Source organism: Rana temporaria, chromosome 3 (assembly GCF_905171775.1).
Source record: "Rana temporaria chromosome 3, aRanTem1.1, whole genome shotgun sequence".
Taxonomy (NCBI): Eukaryota; Metazoa; Chordata; class Amphibia; order Anura; family Ranidae; genus Rana; species Rana temporaria.
This window is the reverse complement of record NC_053491.1, coordinates 72,010,018-72,033,317: the sequence shown is the minus strand read 5'-3', so window position 1 is coordinate 72,033,317 and position 23,300 is coordinate 72,010,018. Positions and strand designations below refer to the sequence as shown.

Sequence of the window (23,300 nt, the reverse complement as noted above, 5' to 3'; positions counted from 1 at the left end):
CTCTCCAGGATAGGTCCTCCCCTGGCTTCCTTCGTCAAGCGGCTTTTTCCCTCCAGGACAGACAGCACAGGATCACCTTGAAAGCGTAGGCACCAGTCTGACTACTGGGCCTACTTAGACAGATCACAACCCCGGACCAACGTGGTCCCAGGGCCAGGATTTGAGGGACACACACCCCCGGCCAGGTGGGCCACGAGGTGGTGAGACGACAGACTGACGACGATGGTCCAGTGGCGTCTGTTCCTTAAGTACCCCTCCCCAGCATGCACAGCGGGACAATCACCCCCGCTGATTGGCTGCCGAGGGGGACACCCAATACACCCTGACTCTGCTGCTGCCACCCTTGGCCTGGAGTGGTAATAACACCCCCAGGTGAACATTGGTGGCTACTCCCAGCACAGCCATGCTGCCATGCGCCAGAGTGCTCCCCTTCTGCCTCCTTCTCCTCTTCCAGAGGCAGCTCTCTCCACCGGCAACTGACAGGAGCGGATCAGAGGAGGAGAGACAGTGCCGCCAGCGCCATGGTCCCAAAAATGTGTCAAAAGTGTCCGAAGTGTTCCGCCATAATGTCGCAGTACCGAAAAAAAATCGCCGATCGCCGCCATTACTAGTAAAAAAAAAATATTAATAAAAATGCCATAAAACTATCCCCTATTTTGTAAACGCTATAACTTTTGCCAAACCAATCAATGAACGCTTATTGCGATTTTTTTTTTATGAAAAATATGTAGAAGAATACGTATCGGCCTAAACTGAGGAAAAAAATTGTTTTTTTATATATTTTTGGGGGATATTTATTATAGCAAAAAGTAAAAAATATTATTTTTTTTCAAAATTGTCGCTCTATTTTTGTTTATAACGCAAAAACTAAAAACCGCAGAGGTGATCAAATACCACCAAAAGAAAGCTCTATTTGTGGGAAAAAAGAACGCCAATTTTGTTTTGGAGCCACGTCGCACGACCGCGCAATTGTCAGTTAAAGCGACGCAGTGCCGAATCGCAAAAAGTGCTCTGGTCTTTGACCAGCAATATGGTCCGGGGGTTAAGTGGTTAAAGATAAGATCCCAAATGTGGATGGTATACACAGAGTCTGGATGTAGTCTGTCATTAAAGCCACAAATTATTTGTTTTACTTGCAAAAAATAAAAATTGCTGTGAACTGCTAAAGTGTTCGGGTTTAGGTCGAAGAAAAAGTGTCAGTTTGCAGCCCCCCAAAGAAATTTGAGCACCAGCTGACACTGGACAGGTAAGTGTTCTTTTACTAAAAGTCAGTGGCTACAGTATTTATAGATGGATTTGTATATATTTGTAGTTGTAGCTGCTTTCAAACAAGAACCGCGCTGGAAAGAAAAATAAACCAACGCTGGGGGCGCTATGACAAACAAATTCTATACACCTATACGGGCAAGGGACACATAAAGAGCCCACATTCTTGGAAGATGTCTCATGCTTTATATAATAATGATTTATGGACATCATATATTCTATACCCGGAAGATATCGGCTTCTGTATGCTGCGCGCTGTGATTTTATGTACAGAAATTTTTAGCAGGATACCAAAAACATGGCCGCCCCTGTGGTTGAGCGACACATCCTGCCTATGTGTACTTGGATGTGAGGGGCGTGTCCGGTGACGTGAGGGACGGTGGGCGGGAAGGTACAGGACACTTCCTTGGTAACCTGGTTACCGGAGTAACGCGGGCAAACAGGAGCGGCAACCAGGATCAGGGGAAGCGCGGGGTCTGCGGAGCCATGATGGTAATAGATGACACGGAGCCAGTCCTGTGTAATCATTGTGTCTGTGTCCCCAAATGTTATATGTCTCTATTGTTCTGGGCTCTCCACATCAAGGACTATTGTTTATATGCCATAGTCATAGTGTGTCTGCAAGCCAAACCTTGTGGTTTTCCATACATTACGAAATGCTGAGATTCTGAGAACCTCTTTTATTATTATTATTGTTGTTGTTGTTATTATTATTATCATCTTGTTTTGCTGCTTGTGACACATTTGGGAGATTTCCCTTCACTTCCTGTTCTGTAGACACCATAGTAAGTGAGAACAAATCCCCTCTTAGGCCCATTCACACCAGAAGAACCAATGTATTCTAAAGGAGCAGTTCATCCCAGTGCGCTGTGCTGTAAAAATAGTAGCATGTGCAATACTTTTAATTTTTTATATAGCGCAAAGCAGCGCATGTAAACACATGTAAATGGCAGAGTCATAACAGTCCGTTTAAGGTTTTATGTAGGAATAAAGTTTAGTAAAAAAAAAAAGTATTGACGCCCATTTTAAAACGCAATGCATGTCAATGGATGTGTGCTAAATGCATGCTTTGTGGTGTTTATGGATCCTTAGAGCTCATTTTAACCACTTAAGGACCGGACCAATATGCTGCTAAATGACACAAGGGGTTTTTACAATTCGTCACTGCGTCGCTTTAACAGACAATTGCGCGGTCGTGCGACGTGGCTCCCAAACAAAATTGGCGTCCTTTTTTCCCCACAAATAGAGCTTTCTTTTGGTGGTATTTGATATCCTCTGCGGTTTTTATTTTTTGTGCTATAAACAAAAATAGAGCGACAATTTTGAAAAAAATGCAATATTTTTTACTTTTTGCTATAATAAATATCCCCCAAAAACATATATCAAATTTTTTTCCCCCGCAGTTTAGGCCGATACGTATTCTTCTACCTATTTTTGGTAAAAAAAAACGCAATAAGCGTTTATCGATTGGTTTGCGCAAAATTTATAGCGTTTACAAAATAGGGGATAGTTTTTTTTTTTTTTACTACTAATGGCGGCGATCAGCAATTTTTTTTCCGTGACTGCGACATTATGGCGGACACTTCGGACAATTTTGACACATTTTTGGGACCATTGTCATTTTCACTCAAAAAATGCATTTAAATTGCATTGTTTATTGTGAAAATGACAGTTGCAGTTTGGGAGTTAACCACAAGGGGGCGCTGTAGGATTTAGTGTTCACCTAGTGTGTGTTTACAACTGTAGGGGGGTGTGGCTGTAGGACTGACGTCATCGATCGTGTCTCCCTATAAAAGGGATCACTCGATCGATGCGCCGCCATAGTGAAGCACGGGGAAGCCGCGTTTACATACGGCTCTCCCCGTTCTTCAGCTCCGGGGAGCGATCGCGACGGAGCGGCTATAAACGAATAGCCGCGCCGTCGTCCCGGATCGCTCCTGAAGCCACGGGAACCTCCGCATGTACCGGGGGGGGGGTCCCGATCGGACCCACGTCTAGGCAGGGACGTACAGGTACGCCAATGTGCCTGTCCGTGCCATTCTGCCAACGTAAATGTACATGCGGCAGTCCGGAAGTGGTTAAGTGATATTAAAGGCATTTATTTTTATTAAAATAAAAAACATGTTATACTTTTTTGCACAGAGCAGCCTTGATCCGCCTCATCTTGGGTCCCCCCACTAGCACTACAGGCTCCTCCCTCCTGTTGAGTACCCCCAGAGCAAGCAGCTTGCAATGATGACACCCAAGCAGGCTCGCTCCCGAGCCACTGCCCTGTGTGTCCATGGTTCAGCCCCACCCCCTTTCTCTCCTCACTGGCTAATGGCTTCCGCTGCTGTCTCAACCAATGAGGAGGGAGAGTCTCATGCACGTTGCTAGATCGCAAAGGTGTTCAGGTAAGTATTCGAGGGGGGCGACTGCTGCACAGAGTTTTTTTTTACCTTCATGCAGTAAAAACACGTGGGTTCAGCTGTGTTTTTAGCACCTCAAAGCACTCCCCTGAAAGGAGAACTTCACCCAGGGAAATTATCCCTCCCTCCACCTCGCTTGTCTTTGGCACCACCGCCTTTAATTATCAGACGTGTACAGTAAGGATGAGCTCCGGTGTGTTCGCACACTCCATGTGCAGAGCCCGCCAGGAAGTCTGCACGGCGCTGCGCTAATCACAGGTAGGGAGACATTTCCCGATCTCTGCAGCCGAGCATCGGGACAATGTCTCCCTGCCTGTGATTCGCGCAGCGCGGTGCCGACTTCCTGGCGGGCACATGGAGAGTGTGAACACGCCGGAGATCATCCTTAGTGTACAGATGTGTAGCAGGTCTCCAGGACACCAATAGGCAACCTGGGCACTCCAGCTATGGTGAAACTAGTAATCCCATCATGCCCCTACCCTAGGACCTGGCAAGGACTCTCAGCACATCTGTGCATACACAGGACATTTCTGTGTATCTGCGGACAGCCTGTACCAGTTACCGGCAGCTATTCTTCTTAGGTTGCGGTTTGTTCATGCATGGAAATGCCCACGGTCTACACATCTGCGCACGTGTAAAATCTCATGGTAGGGCTTGTGCCCTACAGTAAAGTGGTAGTAATATCCGCTTTGGTATTTCTACCTCCAGGTAAGTCTTATTATAAAATGAATATCTCCTAAATGTGCAGTGTTTAGGAGATATTCACTCGTTTTGGCAGCTGGTAATGTCACCATGCACTCTGATGGAATGGCATGCCTGTGCTGTTCCTTCAGAGTGCTGTGCCGTGGCCCTGACTCCTGTTCATGCCACGTCATCGCAGCTCAGCCATTTAAGCTGCCACAGCCTGTGAACCTGGAAGAAAGACCTGGTGAAGGTGGATACCCTGTCAGCACTGACATTACACTGCTAGAAGGCTTCGTTCTAAGGTAAGTATTGCATAATGTGCTAGTATGCAGTGCATACTTACAGAGTTCACCACTTACAGAGTGCCTGTCTCTGATTACTGTGTAGCAGAACGGCATGTTTGCCACCGCTATGCCCACCTGTAACTGGTTGTTGAGGACGCTGTCATCTTTACAGCCAATAGGCTTCTAGTCCCTTTTTTTTTGTTGCACACTATTATTCCTATTACATCCTTTGTGATAGAAATAAGCAGTGATAGGTCCTCTTTATGGAGAGATCTGGGGTCAATAAGATCCCAAATCTCTCCTATAAAAAGTAAAGCATTAGATCAGGGTTTGACAAATTTGCTTGGAATCTAGGAGACAGCTAAAAAAGTTTGGAGGCAGAAAACGCTCCCGTCCTGCCAAGCTCGCTCGCAGGAGCGAACGCCTACGTGAGTAGCGCCCGCATATGTAAACGGTATTCAAACCACACATGTGAGGTATCACCGCGATTTGAAGAGCGAGAACAATAATTCTAGCCCTAGACCTCCTCTGTAACTCAAAACATGCAACCTGTAGAATTTTTTAAACATCGCCTATGGAGATTTTAAAGGGTAAAAGTTTGTCGCCAATCCACGAGTGGACGCAATTTTGAAGCGTGACATGTTGGGTATCAATTTACTCGGCGTAACATTATCTTTCACAATATAAAAATAAATTTGGCTAACTTTATTGGTGTCTTATTTTTTAATAAAATTTTTTTTATCTTTTCCCCAAAAAAGTGTGCTTGTAAGACCACTGCGCAAATACGGTGTGACAGAAAGTATTGCAACGACCACCATTTTATTCTCTAGGATCTCTCTTAGAATAAAAAATATATATAATGTTTGGGGGCTCCAATTAGAGGGAAGGAGATGGCAGTGAAAACACCGGGCAAGCTCCATTAGAATTGCTGGTTTACTTGTCATGCCAACGGCCGCCACAAGATGGCGCCAGATCACAGAAGGAAGCTTAGGCCTGCAGAAGGCCGCAAAGCCGCAGCCTCAATTACCGGCTGGTGCGGCCCGCCGCAATCGCAAGGTGGGGGCGCACGGAGACACAGGATGGGGTATCCTGTGTCTCCGTGCACCCCCACCTCTTCCGCCGCGCAATCGCGCCGGCCGGTAATTGAGGCCTTCTGCAGGCCTAAGCTTCCCCGGGCGCCAGGTCACTACTTTTAGTCGCAATTGCGACCGGGCGCCTGGATTTTGTCGAGCCCTGCATTAGATAAAAAAATAAAATAAAACATTGATCTCGTCTAATGCTTATAAACACAAAAAAACAGATGGCCTTGTTTACATTGGGACAGAAACCAGAAGTGACGTCACTGCGGTCCTCCTAGACCAGGGATATGCAATTAGCAGACCTCCAGCTGTTGCAAAACTACAAGTCCCATCATGCCTCTGGGTGTCATGCTTGTGGCTGTCAGAGTTTTGCTATGCTTCATGGGACTTGTAGTTCTGCAACAGCTGGAGGTCTGCTAATTGCATATCCCTGTCATAGACCATAGAGATGAGCAGAGACCATCTTTCCTCCGCTCATCTCTGTTACCAGCCGCCCCAGACCCAAAGTTGGGTATTAATAATTCTTTGGTAGGGTTTACACTTTATGTCCTCTTTTGCAAATTCATGGTGAATTTCAGGAATTTATTTATCTTTTTGATTAGGTCTCAAAGAGAGGACTGACATGCAGTCAGAGGGAAAAGCAAATAGCTGAAGCTCAACGTCGGGAATTTACCCGGGAAGACCAGATAAAAAGACTGAACCAGGAGCAGCAGCTGGAAGCATCTCTACAAAGTGAGGACCGTGTGGAGAAGAAGCGCTATCTTAGAAGACTGCAAGATGAAGAACAGGAGAGACAAATGGAAGATGCCATTCAGCATGTAAGAAATCTGCTCATCTATTATTTGATACTCCAGATAAACATGTGGCTTAGGGTTGGTAATTGATGGATTTCTGATTCTTTTCGATTGCATTTAGTAATATCTGAAAAGTGTTACATTTATTTAAGTTTTTGTGACTTAGGCTGCTTTCACACTGGGGCAGGGGGGCGTTTTTAGTTTTAGCGGCGCTTTACCGTCATTTTAGCGGCGCTATTCGGCCGCTAGCGGGCCTCTTTTAACCCCTGTTAGCAGCAGATGAAGGGGTTAAATGTGCCTGTGTAGCGTCCGCTGCCGAATCGCTCTGCAGGCGCTTCGGCAGCAGTGCCCATTCATTTCAATGGGCAGGAGCGGTGTATACACCGCTCCTTCACCGCCATACAGATGCTGCTTTCAGGACTTTTTTTAACGTCCTGCCAGCGCAACGCCCCAGTGCTTTCACACTGAGACTGCAGGGAAGCCATTTTTCGGGTGCTATTTTTAGCCCAAACGCGCCTGAAAAACACCCCAGTGTGAAAGGGGTCTTAAAGCAGAGCTCCACCCAAAAGGGGAAGTTCCGCTTTGAGGTCTCGCTCCCCGCTGCTGAGCTTTAGGAACTCGTTCTCTGATATACCCCTCTGCTCATAGGTAGAGACTTTCAGAACTGTTCGTTAAATAGTTGAGCACTCTGCTAATCTATTTATAGCATCCTCCCAAACACAAAACTCTGGCTGCATTTATCTCAGTTGACTGAGAACTTGTCAGAAGTTCTCATGCTGATAATAGAAGAACAGAGCAGGAGACAGCCGCGGGACATGGTGCTTTGAAGAGGGATAACAAAACACTGCACATATACAGTATGGGCCCAGCTCAAATTTCATGAATCGAGTTTACATCCACATTTTGATAATTTGCATACATGGTACAATATTTCTTGTCATCATTGAGTCCTTTAGATAGTAGGATGTCATATACTCTATAGTTATTTTACAATAGTGTCTCTAAGATATAAACTGTTTTGCCTTATAAGTATTAAAAAACCTTAAATTAATTTTAATTTTCCTTTGTGGAAAGATTCAATAAGGTTGTACTTCGTTAAAGATTTCTTGTGTATGCTTCTCAGTGTTTCTTGCTAGTTTAGGTAAATAGTCATATGCCGCGTACACACGATCGGTCCATCCGATGAGAAGGGTCTGAAGGACCGTTGTCCTAGGTTAACCGATGAAGCTGACTGATGGTCCGTCGCGCCTACACACCATCGGTTAAAAAAACGATCGTGTCAGAACGCGGTGACGTAAAACACAACGATGTGCTGAAAAAAACGAAGTTCAATGCTTCCAAGCATGCGTCGACTTCATTCTGAGCATGCGTGGATTTTTAACCGATGGTTGTGCCTACTAACGATCGTTTTTTTTTTTTTTTTTTCTTTTTTCCATCAGTTAGGTATCCATCGGTTAAATTTAAAACAAGATTGCTTTTTTTTTTAACCTATGGATAAATAACCGATGGGGCCCACACACGATCGGTTTGGTCCGATGAAAACGGTCCATCAGACCGTTCTCATTGGTTTTACCGATCGTGTGTACGCGGCAATAGACTTGTCTTTCTCAGTTTGTTGGCATTTCTCGGTGTTTAGACAATGCAAGAAGTTGATATTATGCAACAAATGTGCTTTCTGCCAGTTGAACCACAGACTTTGTGTAATAAACTGGTTTCTGGTTTAGAGCGAGCCTGCTTGGGTGCCCCTAGAGCAAGCTACATGCTCTGGGGGCACTTGGCAGGAGGGAGGGGCCAGGAGTGCACACAGGGGGCCCAAGAGGAGGAGGATTTGGGCTGCTCTGTACAAAACCATTGCACAGAAGAGGTGAGTATAACATGTTTGTTATTTAAAACAAAACCTGACTTTAATATCACTTTAGGCTTTCTACATGTCTCAAACTTTAGTCTTTCGAGGCCTTTATTGTGAGGTCAGTGAACACCTGTACTACTGACTTCATTGGAAGTTTAGTCTGCCTCTCTCATCAGTATTCTGTATTATTGATAATTTTATACCAGAGAAACCCTGACAGCTTTATTGTCCATTCAGCAGGCTAGGGGTGTGTTTTGTGCAAGCTGATGCTGCAGTGGAGGTTTGGGATCTGTCTGTGATGTCTGTAAGGGATTCCTGGATCGCAAAACTATTTTTTAAAATGCTAAAACGCTTCTCTTTGAATTTAATATTTTTTTTTTTTCAGCTGATCGGCTGATCGACTCCTGTTCAACTGCAGTGGCCACACATGGATTGAAATGTAGCTGGTCCCTGCTAAACTGGCTGAATTTTGATACATCTATGGCCAGCTTAAGACAAGCACAAAGAGCATTTTGCGTGCTAATCACTGGGAGGTGGCCTTTGTCCGCTACTACATGTTTAGGGAAAAAAAATATACAATATAAATTATTTTCTCAGCAGGTGTTCAGTTGTCAAAAATGAGCATGCGTATGTCTGTACACTTTCCATAGTGAAAAGTTTAGACTATTACGTCTGAGTTACTTTGCGAAAGGAATATGAAGTTCATTCATGATTTATTGCTTTTTTTAAATATAGGCAGAGGAAACGAAAAGACTAAAGGAATTACAGTTGGAACAGGAAGAAAGAATGGCGACAGAACTGGCTAGGATCAAGCAAGAAAAACTCAAAGATGAAAAACTGAGGCAACAAATCCGAGAGAACAGGTAGTTTATTGAAATGAAGGCCAAAAATATATATATATATATATATATATATATATATATATATATATATATATATATATATATATATGTGTGTGTGTGTATATTCCGCTTCTTTGTAGACCTTTTTGTTTTTTTGCTTAACAAGTTGAGGACACTGAACATATAATACACGCCACAAAAATTTCGTCAACGTAAACAGGATGCGTGTGGCACGTCTTGTCCTTTTTGCCCCTCTGCCGTGTACATACATTAGCTGTAGCTGCTGCAGATGTCAAAAAGAGGGTCACATGACTCATGTCTCTCAAAACCCTTTGCTATATAGAGCGATACAAAGTAACATTGTTATATTTGTATCTACTCTGCTTCATTTATCTGCAAAAAAACTGATGAACTTCAATCTGCTGCCTGTAAATTTAAAAAGTTTTATTTTTTTTGTCTATTTAACCCTTTGTTAACGCTAATCAGCCCTAAGTAACTCCTTCTTACCCTTCTCCTGTCAACTATTAGGCCCCTTGCACACTGGGGCGTTTTTCATGCGGTACAGCGCTAAAAATAGCGCTGCTATACCGCATGAAAAATCATGCCCTGTAGTGTTCAATGTGAAGTCCTGCTAGCCGCATCTTTACCGCGGTATAGGAGTGGTGTGTTCACCGCTCCTATACCGCGCCTTCCCATTGAAATCAATGGGAAAGCGTGGTAATACCGCCCGCAGTGCGGGCAGTATTAACCCTTTTATCGGCCGCTAGCGGGAGTTAAAACCTCACCGCTAGCGCCCGAATATCGCGGTAAATACGACGGTATAGCCGCGCTACAAATAGCGCGGCTATACCATCACCGCGGCTGCACGCCTCAGTGTGAAAGCAGCCTTACTTTTATTTTTTTTAATACACATTGTATTAGTAACCATTAATATTTAAACAACATTTTTTTATTTTGTGTCACATTTACAATAGGGCAATATTATTATTATTATTATTATTATTATTATTATTATTATTATGTCTAAGATTTGCATAAAACATTTTTGCTAGACAATATCACAAAAAAGCCTTGTTTGTCCTTTAGAAAAACATACATAAACCTGCTCCCACCCCCATTTTAAGGTCTATTCTAACTACCCTGTAAAAGAAAGATGTGTATACTTACCTTTTCTGAGGGCACTTATGTCTAGTTACATGATCGAATTCCAGCACCGGCTTCATTGTAGAGGAGGGACAGCCGACAACAGATGCTCCATAGTAAGCCTATGGACGTTGTCATCACCCAGGCTTTGCAACCATTGCCGGTGATCTCTCCTCTCTCCTAGGGGGGAATCGCGGGACTGGACCTGAGTGCCCTCAGCATAGGTAATTGTAGACCTCTTTCCCTTACAGGGCAGTTAGAATATGCTTAGAATCGGGGTGGTAGCAGGTTTAAGTATAGTTGGGAATTGACTGAACTTCTACTTTAATTTGTTTATAATGACTGTACTCTTTTCCCAGCCTGGAGCTCCGAGAATTAGAGCAAAAGCTGAAGTCTGCCTATCTAACCAGAGAGCGGGCTGCACAAGTAGCAGAAAAAGAGGTCGTTAAATATGAGAAAATTGTAAGTTTTTCTACTTTTGATGAGAAGAACACCAAGCTATATATATATTGGCCATTTAAAAGATTTGAACATTTTTTTTTTGTGCTTACCCATAAAAGTAATTTATTCGAAAGATGGGAGCCCAGAGGTTGTATACAGTACATAAGGTCAGCACTGCTTCCTTTTTTTTTTTTTTTTAAGACCCGGATCACACTGGGGCGACTCGTCAGGCGACACAGCCGCCTGACAAGTCGCGTCCCATTGTAGTGAATGGAACCGTTCTAATAGGAGCGACGCAAGTCGCTCCGACTTAGAAAAAGGTTCCTGTACGACTTTGGGGGCGATTCGGCGCGACTTGCATTGACTTCAACACTGAAGTCATTTTGCAAGTTGCCTCTCAAGACGCCTTGAGATCGCCTTGCCGAGTCGCCCCCAAAGTCGTGTCGCCTGTATGTGAACCGGCTCTAATTGTTTTTATTGAAGAATTTAAACAAAAAACAAAACAATAGACAAGACAAGACACAGATAGAGCACTGCTTCTTTAACATTGAGCCCCAGACAGATACACTGGGCCAGATTCACATAGATTAGCGGATCTTTAGATCCGCGTAATCTATGTGATTTACGATCCGCCGGCGCAATTTTGCGAGGCTAGTGCAGTATTCACAAAGCACTTACCTCCAAACTTGCACCGGCGGATCGTAACTCCCCCGGCGGAATTCAAATTCCGTGGCTAGGGGGAGTGTACAATTTAAATCAGGCGCGTAACCGCGCCGATTTAACTGCGCATGCGTCGCCGGCGAAATTTTCCAGTGCGCATGCTCCAAATGACGTCGCTAGGACGTCATTGTTTTCGGCGTTAACGTAAATTACGGCCATCCGTATTCGCGACCGACTTACGCAAACAACGTAAAAATTCAAAACTCGGCGCGGGAACGACGGCCATACTTAACATTAGCTACCCCTCATATAGCAGGGGTAACTATCCGCCGGAAAAAGCCGAACGCAAACGACTTAAAAAAAAAGACGGGCGGGTGTTCGTTTCAGAATCGGCGTATCTCCTCATTTGCATATTCGTCGCGAGTAAAACACGAAACACCACCTAGCGGACAGCGGAAGATTGCAGCCTAAGATCCGACGGTGTAAGTCACTTACACCTGTCGGATCTAAGGGAGATCTATGAGTAACTGATTCTTATGAATAAGTCGCATAGATCCGACCGTCGGATCTCAGAGATACGACGGCGTATCAGGAGATACGCCGTCGTATCTCTTTGTGAATCTGGCCCAGTGCCTTGAAAAAGTATTCATACCCCTTGAAATTTTCCACATTTTATCATGTTTACAACTAAAAAAGTAAATGTATTTTATTGGAATTTTATGTGATAGACCAACACAAAGTGGCACATAATTCTGAAGTGGAAGGAAAATTATAAATGGTTTTGAATTATTATTTTTTTTTTTTTTAAATAAATAACTGAAAAGTGTGGGGTGCATTAATATTCAGCCCCCCTGAATCAATACTTTGTAGAACCCACTTTCACTGCAATTACAGCTGCAAGTCTTTTTTAAGGATGTCTTTACCAGCTTTGCACATCTAGAGAGTGGCATTTTTGCCCATTCTTCTTGCAAAATAGCTCACGATTTGTCAGATTGGATGGAGAGCGTCTGAACAGCAATTTTCAAGTCTAGCCACAGATTCTCAATTGGATTTAGGTCTGGACTTTGACTGGACCATTCTAACACATGAATATGCTTTAATCCAAACTATTCCATTGTAGCTCTGGTTGTATGTTTAGGGCTGTTGTCCTGCTGGAAGTCTCAAGTCTTTTGCAGACTTGAACAGGGTTTCTTCTAAGATTGCCCTGTATTTGGCTCCATCCATCTTCCCATCAACTCTGACCAGCTTCCCTGTCCCTGCTGAAGAAAAGCATCCTGACAACATGATGCTGCCACCAGCATGTTTCATGGTGGGGATTGTGTGTTCAGGGTGATGTGCAGTGTTAGTTTTCCATCACACATTTTAGGCCAAGGAGTTCAATTTTGGTCTCGTCTGACCAGAGCACATTTTTGCACATTTGTGCTGTGTCCTCAAAATGGCTTCTGGCAACAATGGCCTTCTTTTTGCCACAATTCCATAAAGGCCAGATTTGTGGAGTGCACGACTAATGGTTGTCCTGTGGACAGATTCTCCCACCTGAGCTGTGGCTCTCTGCAGCTCCTCCAGAGTTACCATGGGCCTCTTGGCTGCTTCTCTGATTAATGCTCTCCTTGCCCGGGCCTGTCAGTTTACATGGACGGCCCTGTCTTGGTATGTTTGCAGTTGTGCCATACTCTTTCCATTTTCGGATGATGGATTGAACAGTGCTTTGCGAGATGTTCAAAGCTTGGGATATATTTTTATAACCTAACCCTGCTTTAAACTTCTCCACAACTTTATCCCTGACCTGTCTGGTGTGTTCCTTGGCCTTCATGATTCTGTTTATTTACTAACGTTTTCTAACAAACATCTGAGGGCTTCACAGAACAGCTGTATTTACACTGAGATTAAATTACAAACAGGTGGATTCTATTTAATAAGTAGGTGACTTCTGAAGGCAGTTGGTTCCACTAGATTTTAGTCAGGAGTATCGGAGTAAAGGGGTCTGAATATAAATGCACGCCACACTTTTCACATATTTATTTGTAACAAAAAATTGAAAACCATTTATCATTTTCCTTCCACTTCACAATTATGTGCCACTTTGTGTTGGCCTATCGCATAAAATCCCAATCATTTATTTTTTTACGTTTTTGGTTGTAACATGACAACATGTGGAAAATTTCAAGGAGTATGAATACTTTTTCAAGGCACTGTATAAAGAAAAGGTTACTTGCAAAAAAGTCCTGCATTTTTATGGGGTTGGGATTGTTGCTAAAGTACTGTAAGTGCAGTAAAGCTTGTTGGGATGCCTGCTATACATCCATACTTCTATTTTACAACAAGTCCTGTTCACTTATATTTTAGTACAGGAAGTAAAGATTGGAAGTACACAGCAATGTATATACAGTATACCAATCGTAGGTAACATACTATGACACAGAGTTAGCCAGATATCCAATGTACTTTTAAAATCTTCTCCTGGTAATTATTAGCAGCTTATCAAAAGAAGAAAGTTTTTCCTTCTGGTGGTCCTGAATGCTACATTTATATGTTGAACCTTGCCATAATAATACAGAGCAGCTCAGTCTGATCACCACCATAATCTGGTGACAGAACCTAGCTAAATACAAACACAGAAATCAGATCAGCTACTACCAAACCAATATAAAGCATCTGTGAAGCACCTGCTGGACAAGGGCAACTCTTCCCACATTTAGTGAGTGTGGTGGTGCATAGGCTTGCTTACCTGTAACTGATTATAAACATGAATATATGTGGTCCCACAACAGAACTATAGATGGCAGTGTAAAAATACATGAAGCATATGTCAATACAAAATATTACATATTTCGTACATCGCTGCAATACACATACACTTTAAACATGCATGTGAATTAATAGACCCATGTGGATGTTTATATGTTTTTTTTTTTCCCTCTCATCCATTGAGGGACGTGGAGATCCAGATACCATTGAGTTATACTGTCACCTATAGTGGTATTGGGCACTGGAAAAAAAAATTGTAGGCAAGCCCAGGAAAACCCCCCTCCTCTATCCACTGGGGTTGATTTACTAAAACTGGAGCGTGCAAAATCTAGTGCAGCTGTACATGGTAGCCAGTCAGCTTCTAACTTCAGCTTGTGGAATAATTTTCTGTGCAGAGCTTGCAGTCTCCTGTTTTTAGTAAATCATCCCCATTATGTCTAATGCTCTTTGCAGGTATCCTAGAAGGACAGAAATATTTTCTTCAGCCGTGCAGTGAAAAATCTAAACAAATGTTGCTAGCCCTTTTTGTTTTTTAGATTCTTCCTCCTATTAACTTAAAACAGGATTTATCACTATGGGCCAATTGCTGTAACGCCGTTGTATCCCTGTTCCTAACTATGGAACTGATCCACAGAATCAGTTTTCCATAGTTAGGCAGAAGATCCGGCATGTGTAAGGGACTTACACTGCCGGATCTTAGGATGCAGTACCGCATCCGCTGCTGGGGGCATTTTGTGTCGAAATGCCGCCTCGGGTATGCAAATTAGCACTTACGGGGATCCACAAAGCTTTTCAGCTTCGTTTTTTCTCCGTAAGTTTTAGTTTGCATACGCAAAATTAGGGCTGCTTTTACATGGTGTAAAGTTAGTACACCATGTAAAAGCAGACCTTTCTGTCCAGCGACACGATTTTTTTTAAATTTGGAATTTTTTTTTTTTCCGCCGTATCTTTTTTTTTTCCCGACGCAACTTTATTGACCCGTCGCAATCCACAAAGCTTGGCGTAACGTAATTTTGCGCTATGCACGTCGGGAAAATGACGTCACGAGCATGCGCGGTAGCGCGCCTAATTTAAGTGGGAATCGCCCCCATTTGAATAGGAACGCCTTGCGACGGCGGAATTTAAGTTACACAGCCCAAAATTTCTAGGTAAGTGCTTTGTGGATCGGGCACTTAGGTAGAAATTTTAAGGCAGTGTAACTTAAATGGAAAAAATTAAGTTAGGCACGATCTTTGTAGATTTGGCCCTATGATCCTGCTTTCACTGGTCTCTATATTGCTGCTACACAGATCAGACTTTCTTCAGCTTTACGTTGGTGCCAGAGTCTTCTGACCTGGACATTGTAGGACTAGCCTAGAATGTGACTATCATGTGCTGAGTTCTATTTGTGGAGCTTTCCAAACATTACGTATGGGTAAAAGTTAGTCACATAGCATTTTTTCAGGTCCAGAGCTGTGGCATTGCCTCAGCGCCTGCTTGTTCTCTGAAGGCTCATTCTGGCTGATCTCCTGGAGCTACAATGCTATTTGCACTGCTGGGCACCTTGCAAATTTCAGGCTACTGTCGGTTCGACCGCAGTAGGGGTTAAAGCTGAGGAACTGAGTGCAGATCTGCTGGGTAAAGTGTTGGGCGCTATCACTTTGTGCACTCTTTCTTGCATTCAGTGTAGAGGAAACAACATCCTACTGCTGCTCTTGCATCACCTGAAACTCCCATCTTTGTTCTGCTCCTTCTGCCTACAGTGACCTGGTCACCTCTAACATCTACACCTCACTGTCTGGGTTTATGAGAATCTGAATCCTTACCTCACAGTTTTGTCCTAGTTGCATCACCTCCACGCAGCGTAACATGCTTGCACACAGAGAGGACAGCCCCACTGCTATGGGTGACCAAAGCCCATACTCTAATGGTTCCCATGGCATCTACTATCCTTTGAAAGCACCAATTCCTTCAATCTGGAAATTGGTCATCCTGTAGTCGTAGGGTCTACATAATCAGAGTCTCCCTCTGTTGGGTGAGGCTGAGTCCCCACTGACTGCCCTACCCTGTCATCAGGGACCTCTACTGCAATACTTTGTGGCCAAATTCATCCAATCTCTTGAAGACAATGATTGCAAGGGGTAGGCATGCTTCAGTGCCATTTCCTGAAGAATCTTTCTCCGACATTTTTGAGGCCCTAGTATAAGCTGAGCCACCAGTCACTGTGATCACCCTTTGACTCGGATTCAGAGTTCTAACAATTTATCTCCAAAGAGACTGTTTTTGAGGCACTGTAGTCTCCTGCATTCACTTCAAAATCACAAGGGATCATTTTGCCCCTTATTAATGCAGTACAAGAGACGCAAAGACCTTTCCATTACAAACCGCTGTTTGAGGTATTCATTTGTGTGGGCAGAAAACACTCTGAAGAGTCCTGGGCCCCACTTGAGGGTGTGTTGGATCTGTTCCCCTTTGTGGATCTGCCAGTGACCCACCTTTAAAAGGAAAACGACTAGACAGGTAGAGGCTGTGCTTACCTTTTTAGGGATTCTACTGACAGGAATTGGAATCCCTGCTTAAATCGATGTTTTCTTTGACAGGCGCTGTCTTGCTGCTGAGATGTTGATAATGTATCCAAAGAGCATATGATTTGCTTAGCCTTAGGGGAGGCATTGTATATTTGGACCTTCACATGATGAAGGATCATCAGGAATTCCATGGAAGGCCAATGTTCCAATCCTATGTTTCTCCCATTCTAAGCTCTCTGAAAAGCCTTCTGCTCCAACTTCCAAAAATGGAGGACTTCCCCTGGGTTCCTCTCACCCCTTACTCCTGTCTACAGGTATGTGTGAACCCAGTCTCTGTCCCATGCAAGCTAAAACTCTTATCTTAGGGAAGTCTCCTGTCCTTGGGGCATGTAAAGCCCTTAATAGAATTGTGTATCCTTCAGTGTTCCTCTCCTGCAGAGGGACCTCTGACCTACTAGGTTGACTGGGACTGGCTCTGATCATTCCCTGTTGGGATAAGAATACTAATCCTCATTGTTGCCCATGCACATCTGATACTTCTTGGAGCATTGGTTCTTGTGTTTGGCCTTTCCCATTGTGAGACACTTGGACAACCCCCTGGGAAGAGTCAGCTTTGTGGACTTTTTTGAAGTTGGGGTCTTCTCAAAGAACCTAACATCTGCAAGGTCCAGCTGGATCTGGCTTCATCAGGTCTCGGCACTGGATGCTGTCTATTACCTGTGAGGTAAACCAGTTTAGTTCCTCAATATAAAGAGACACAGCTGGCATATCTTTTATATACCTCTCATCATCTGACAGGAATTAACCCCTTCTGCCTTGCAGAAATGTTAAGCATTGGCGGGCCTTCCTCAGCCCCTTTCTCTGCTATCGAAGCTTTTTTTCTGGTGCAGTCTAATGGCTTTGCTTCTATAGAATCGGTGGCACCATCCCTGGCTATATTATATGGCCTTCCAGAGAAGGTGGTTCCTTTTACATCCTGGGATCCTACCCTGGGCAAGTCTCCTGGTTCAAAACTCAGTTTGACACCATCTAGGTCAGGGGTATGGAATTAAAATTCCAGGAGGTCCAGTCACTTACATAATTTTTCCCCTTCAGAGTCCCCCTATTATATAGGGCTCCCCCATCTCAGTGCCCCCTTACATAGGGTGTCCTTATCAGAGTGCCCCCTTACATTAGGTGTCGCCATCAGCATGTCTCCTCACATCAGGTGTCCCCAGAACATCAAGTGTGCCCATCGGAGTGCCCCTTTATGTCATTTGTCCCCATCAGAGTGCCCCTTTATGTCAGGCATCCCCATCACAGTGCCCCTAGATTAGGTGTGCCCATCAAACTGCCCCTTTTACGTCAGGTATCCCCATCATCAGCCCCTTTACATCAGGTATCCCTATCACAGTGCCCCTTTACGTCAGGTGTCCCCATCACGGTGCCACCTTACATCAGGCATTCCTGTCAGAGTGCCCCTTACATCAGATATCCCCATCAGCGTGCCCCTTAACATATAGTGGGCCCATCAGTGTGCCCCTTAACATATAATGGGCCCATCAGCGTGCCCCTTAACATATAATGGGCCCACATAGTGGCAGGAGCCAGCAGAGGTAACGAGCTGCAGGGGGCGGGAGCAGCGAGGTACTATAGCCACTTTGTGGCTCTTCTCCTCTCTTCGCATAAATTTGTTATTGTGCTCCCTGTTTTTGGTGAGGTTTTTGTTGCTTATGCTTGTTTAGGTTGGGGTATTCTTCCATGTAGCGTAATTTCCTCTGGTGGCAACCTGTCAGTCTAGGTGTGTTCTTTCTCTGGTCATTTTGGGTTGCTTTCCCTGTCTATAGCAGAGAGCCCAGCCTCCTCCGCTTCAGGTTTGGGCTTGGTTCCTCAGGTGGCCCCTGCGCTACAGACAGTTCCTAGCTTTTATCTTTGCGTCTGTTAGCGGTTGTTGCTGTGTTGCCCACCTCTCAGTTTGACTGCTTTTCAACTTCCCGACAGTTGCTGAAATCCTGTGTCCCTCAATGGACAATAAGAAAATAGAATTTATGAATTTGTTGTAAAATAATTTTCTTAGAGTCCATTGTGGGACACAGATCACACCCCTCTGTGTTTTATGTTCATGCTCTTGGTACTGATTGCTTGAAACTGAGGCATTCAGGGGGGAGAATAGGTTATCCTGGGGCTGACCTTATTTGTTTTTTTGTCTGGCAGTTTCCAATGTTGTAGTTGGCAGTATAATCTGATAGCATCTAAATTCCTGTACCTTTTTAAAATGGACTCCAAAATTAGAATTTTGCAGTAGGTACAACAATCCTCTTTTTGTCATTGAAATATTCTTTCTCTAACCTGTCACTCACAAAACTTTTGCATACTGAATAGAAACGTGAATCTGAAATAGCTCGCAAAATGAAGGAGGAACATGAAAGGGCTTCAGAGGAGGAACTGGCTAAAGAGACCCGGCGCTATCATGAGAAGCTGCATTACCAGAAGGAGCTGGAAACGCAGCTGGAAGAAAAGGAGATAAAGAGGCAGGAAGCTTATCAGGAGTTCCTGAGGGAGAAAATCCTGGTAGATGAAATTGTAAGGAAGATTTATGAAGAAGATCAGACGTAAGTATAGAAAATTTGTGTGATGGTCCTTCTAAAGGAAATATATGTGTATGTGCAGAATTTATTTTCTGACTGTAAATATGAATTGTATATGACTGCATCTGTAATGAACAGTTAACCACTTCATCCCCGGACCATTTGGCTGCCAAATGACCAGGCCACCTTTTGCGATTCGCCACTGTGTCACTTTAACTGACAATTGTCGTGCGGCGTGGCTCCCAAACAAAATTGACGCTTTATTTTGGTGGTATTTGATCACCTCTGCGGTTTTAATTTTTTGCAATATAAACAAAAATAGACCGACAATTTTGAAAAAAAAACAATATTTTGTACTTTTTGCTATAATAAATATCCCCATCTTTTAAAAAAAGTGAATTTTTTCTCAGTTAAGGTTTAAGGCCCCATACACACGAGAGGATTTATCCGCGAATACGGTCCAGCGGACCGTTTCCGCGGATAAATCCTCTCGAGGATTTCAGCGGATTTCTCTGCGATGGAGTGTACTCACCATCGCATTGAAATCCGCGCCGAAATCCTCTGGCGATGACGTGTCACGCCGTCGCCGCGATTATGACGCGGCGACATGCGCGACGCTGTCATATAAGGAATTCCACGCATGCGTCGAATCATTACGACGCATGCGGGGGATCCCTTCGGACGGATGGATCCGGTGAGTCTATACAGACCAGCGGATCCATCCGTTGGGATGGATTCCAGCAGATAGATTTGTTTAGCATGTCAGCAAATATTTATCTGCTGGAATCCATCCCAGGGGATAAATATCCGCGGAAACAGATCCGCTGGAGTGTACACACCATAGGATCTATCCGCTGAAACCCATTCGCTGGGATTTTTCAGCGGATGGATTCTATCGTGTGTATGGGGCCTTAGTAGTAGTCTACATATTTTTGGTAAATAAACATATACTATTGGTTTGCACAAAAGTTATAGCGGCATTTTTAATATTCATTTTTTTTTTTTTTTAACTTGTTATGGTGGTGATCTGCTATTTTTTTTTTTTTTATTGTGACTGCAACATTATGGCGGACACATCGGACACTTTTGACACTATTTTGGGACCATTCACATTTTATACAGCGATCAGTGCTATAAAAATGCACTGATTACTGTATAAATGTGACTGGCAGTGAAGGGGTTAACCACTAGGGAGCGGGGAAGGGGTTAAGTGTGTCCTAGGTAATGATTCTAACGGTTAGGGAGCGTGGTTTACTGTTACACGTCACTGATTGCTGCTCCCGATGAGAGGGAACAGACGATCAGTGCTGTGTCACCAGGCAGAACAGGGAGATGCCTTGTTTACAAAGGCATCCCCCCCGTTCTGTGACCCGATCGCAGGACACCGGCGGACATCCAGTCCGCGGGGGCACGGTCACGGAGACCACTGCTGGTGTGTGGGTTCAAAGCAACGTATATATACACGCACGTTGCTTTGCCTGCCCGTGCCATTCTGCCAACGTAAATGTGCGTGAGGCAGTCGGCAAGTGGTTAAACAGCTCCAGTAAGCAATATATGCACCTAAGCCGCCCATATAACATATATCTGCTGTAATTGTAGGGTTTCTAATTTAGGTTGGATAAGGGGAATAATTTTATTATAAAGGATTTATTTAGCGCCAACAGTTTGCGCAGCGCTTTACAACTTGAATAGGTAAGATAGTTTTTAGTAAAAACTAAATTATTCTATCTTTTAAATATGAAGTTTGACTGCAATGTATTTTTAACATGTGAATGATTTATAGCAGGCAACCAGCATTTACAGCCCTGGCTCTAATTTGTCTCTTATTAACATATTTTATGTATACTTCTATCATTATTGCCTGGCATCCTAAATAATAATTTTACAAATCTATTCATCACTAGTCTTTGACAGTTTTAGTTAGCTAAAGTTTACCCTTTCAGGAATAGGTATTGCTGTATTTTTACTAATCAATTAATTCATTAATTTAACATTTACATGTTTACAAAGATTCACCACCATCTATATCCCTACATTCTTTAAGTACCTGGATTGTTAGTTTTAGGATTGCACCGATACCGTTTTTTTCCGTCGGCGAGTACGAATACCATAGCTCATACAAAATAAATAGGTTTGCAGTTGTGATCTGAGACTAACGGCTGTTCTAATCCCTCTCCTCTAATATTATTCCCCCCCCTTTAGCTATACTTTAATTATCCAGAATCCACTACTTATTTTCTATAGTTGTTGGTTCACTGCTACCCTAAAAAAATCTTAAAGGCAATCTATGATCACAGCATACACTTTCATATTACAGCGCAACATTATAATAACAATACAAACAATGGTTATTTTTGACAATCCAATAGAAGTTTGGGAAACCTTTTCCATCTCTTTCCACAACTTCCTGTATTTTCTGCTTGCTTTGCAGCGTCCCTCTGCTGCTTACATTCAGTTTCTAAGAACGATATATCCCATGGTTCAAGCAGTGATTTCTGTACTGACTCCACCTCCTCGTCTCTGCTCCTCTGTAGACAGAAGGCAGGCTCTGTCAAATGTGTGACACAGCAGTGCCTATCAACCGGGCATGGTGAATATGTGTCACAGAATTCAAGACAGTAAATGTGTCATAAAAGACATCTACCAACTTCAAGATCGTTCAGAGAAAAACTATTAGGTTTCATTTTCATCTAATCCTCTGTGGTTAATAATGTTAGGTGGCCAGTCTCTGTGTTTTCTAAAAAGAAAAGAAAAAATCAAAGTGCCTCTCGGTGCTCACGTGACCGGCCACCTCTCTCCTCCTCTTCTCCCGACTGACGTCAGCGGAAGATTCTCAGCCCTGCCCACTGTAGCTGTCAGATCGAGCGAGGGGAGAAGCGGTTGTCTACATGAATACCGAGGGGCGCAGGTATAGTAAGGCATTTTTTTTTATATAAATCACAGACACTGGGCACCTAACATTATTAATCACAAAGGATTATATGAAGACAACACTGTGGTCTAACAACCACTTTAAGTTAGGCTTTCTTAAAGCATTTGTTAACCCAAAAAAGAAAAAAATGGATCCTGTTCCCTTAAAGCGTGTTATACAGCACAGTGATTGTGCTGCGTCATTTGGCCCCCTGTACCACCTGAAATACCTAGCTGATCCTGCTTGGTTATACCCTTCCCCCTGTATGCTGACCCTGACATATCAGGGGTGCTGAGCTCTGACATCAGAGTCAGCGTACGTGCCTCCATCATATGCAGCTTGCTCTCCTGTATTTCCTCTGTCCTCACCCCCCCTCCCCTCCACTCTCTGTCTGCTCGTACCAGTAGCCCCCCCCCCCCCCCCCCGCTGCTCTCATATCTGCAGCTAAATACTGTAATCCCCTCTGTACCATTATAATAAGTATACAAAAAATGTGCCACTGTATTCACCTATAAATGGTCTTTGCAGCAAGGAGCATTGGAAGGCAACGCACATCAAACAAAAGCCAGGGAAAGATCCTTGGAAAAAATCCAAGCTCTACTTACCAACCAGCCTGTGACCAACCAGATTAACCTGTCTAACAATATGTGTTTAAAAACAGGGGTATAGTTGCACAAATTTGCAAATACATGCATAAGCTACAGGCCCTGGCAAGGCACTCTGTGATCTGTAGACCCTACCTCTAAGGCCCCGTACACACGGCCGAGGAACTCGACGTGCCAAACACGTCGAGTTCCTCGTCGAGTTCAGGGATGAAGCCGCGGAGGAGCTCGGCGGGCCGCCTTCTCCCATAGAACAACGAGAAAATAGAGAACATGTTCTCTATTTTCTCGACGAGTTCCTCGGCGGCTCCATCGGGCCAAAAGTGTACAGACGACAGAGTTTCTCGGCAGAATCCGGCTCTGACCGAGTTTCTCGCCGAATTCTGCCGAGAAACTCTGTCGTGTGTACGAGGCCTAACTCATGAGAGGCTTCACAATGGAAGCACATGCATTCTGATGAGATATATGGACTGGAGGGAGCCCACCCCTCATTAAAAGTACAGGGGCACATTGAA

At 43.9% G+C, this 23,300-nt stretch overlaps 1 protein-coding gene across 1 annotated transcript in view; it reads left to right on the top strand.

Annotated features, from left to right (window-relative positions):
* The first annotated feature begins 1,651 nt into the window (after positions 1 to 1,651).
* The window catches only part of MNS1 (meiosis specific nuclear structural 1), a 52,956-nt gene continuing 31,307 nt past the window's right edge, over positions 1,652 to 23,300 (top strand). The window contains exons 1-5 of the mRNA XM_040342740.1: positions 1,652 to 1,758; positions 6,324 to 6,539; positions 9,100 to 9,227; positions 10,709 to 10,811; positions 19,067 to 19,296. Coding sequence (XP_040198674.1) covers positions 1,753 to 1,758; positions 6,324 to 6,539; positions 9,100 to 9,227; positions 10,709 to 10,811; positions 19,067 to 19,296 — 683 coding nt within the window. The 5' untranslated portion in view covers positions 1,652 to 1,752. The remainder of the gene's footprint in view (positions 1,759 to 6,323; positions 6,540 to 9,099; positions 9,228 to 10,708; positions 10,812 to 19,066; positions 19,297 to 23,300) is intronic.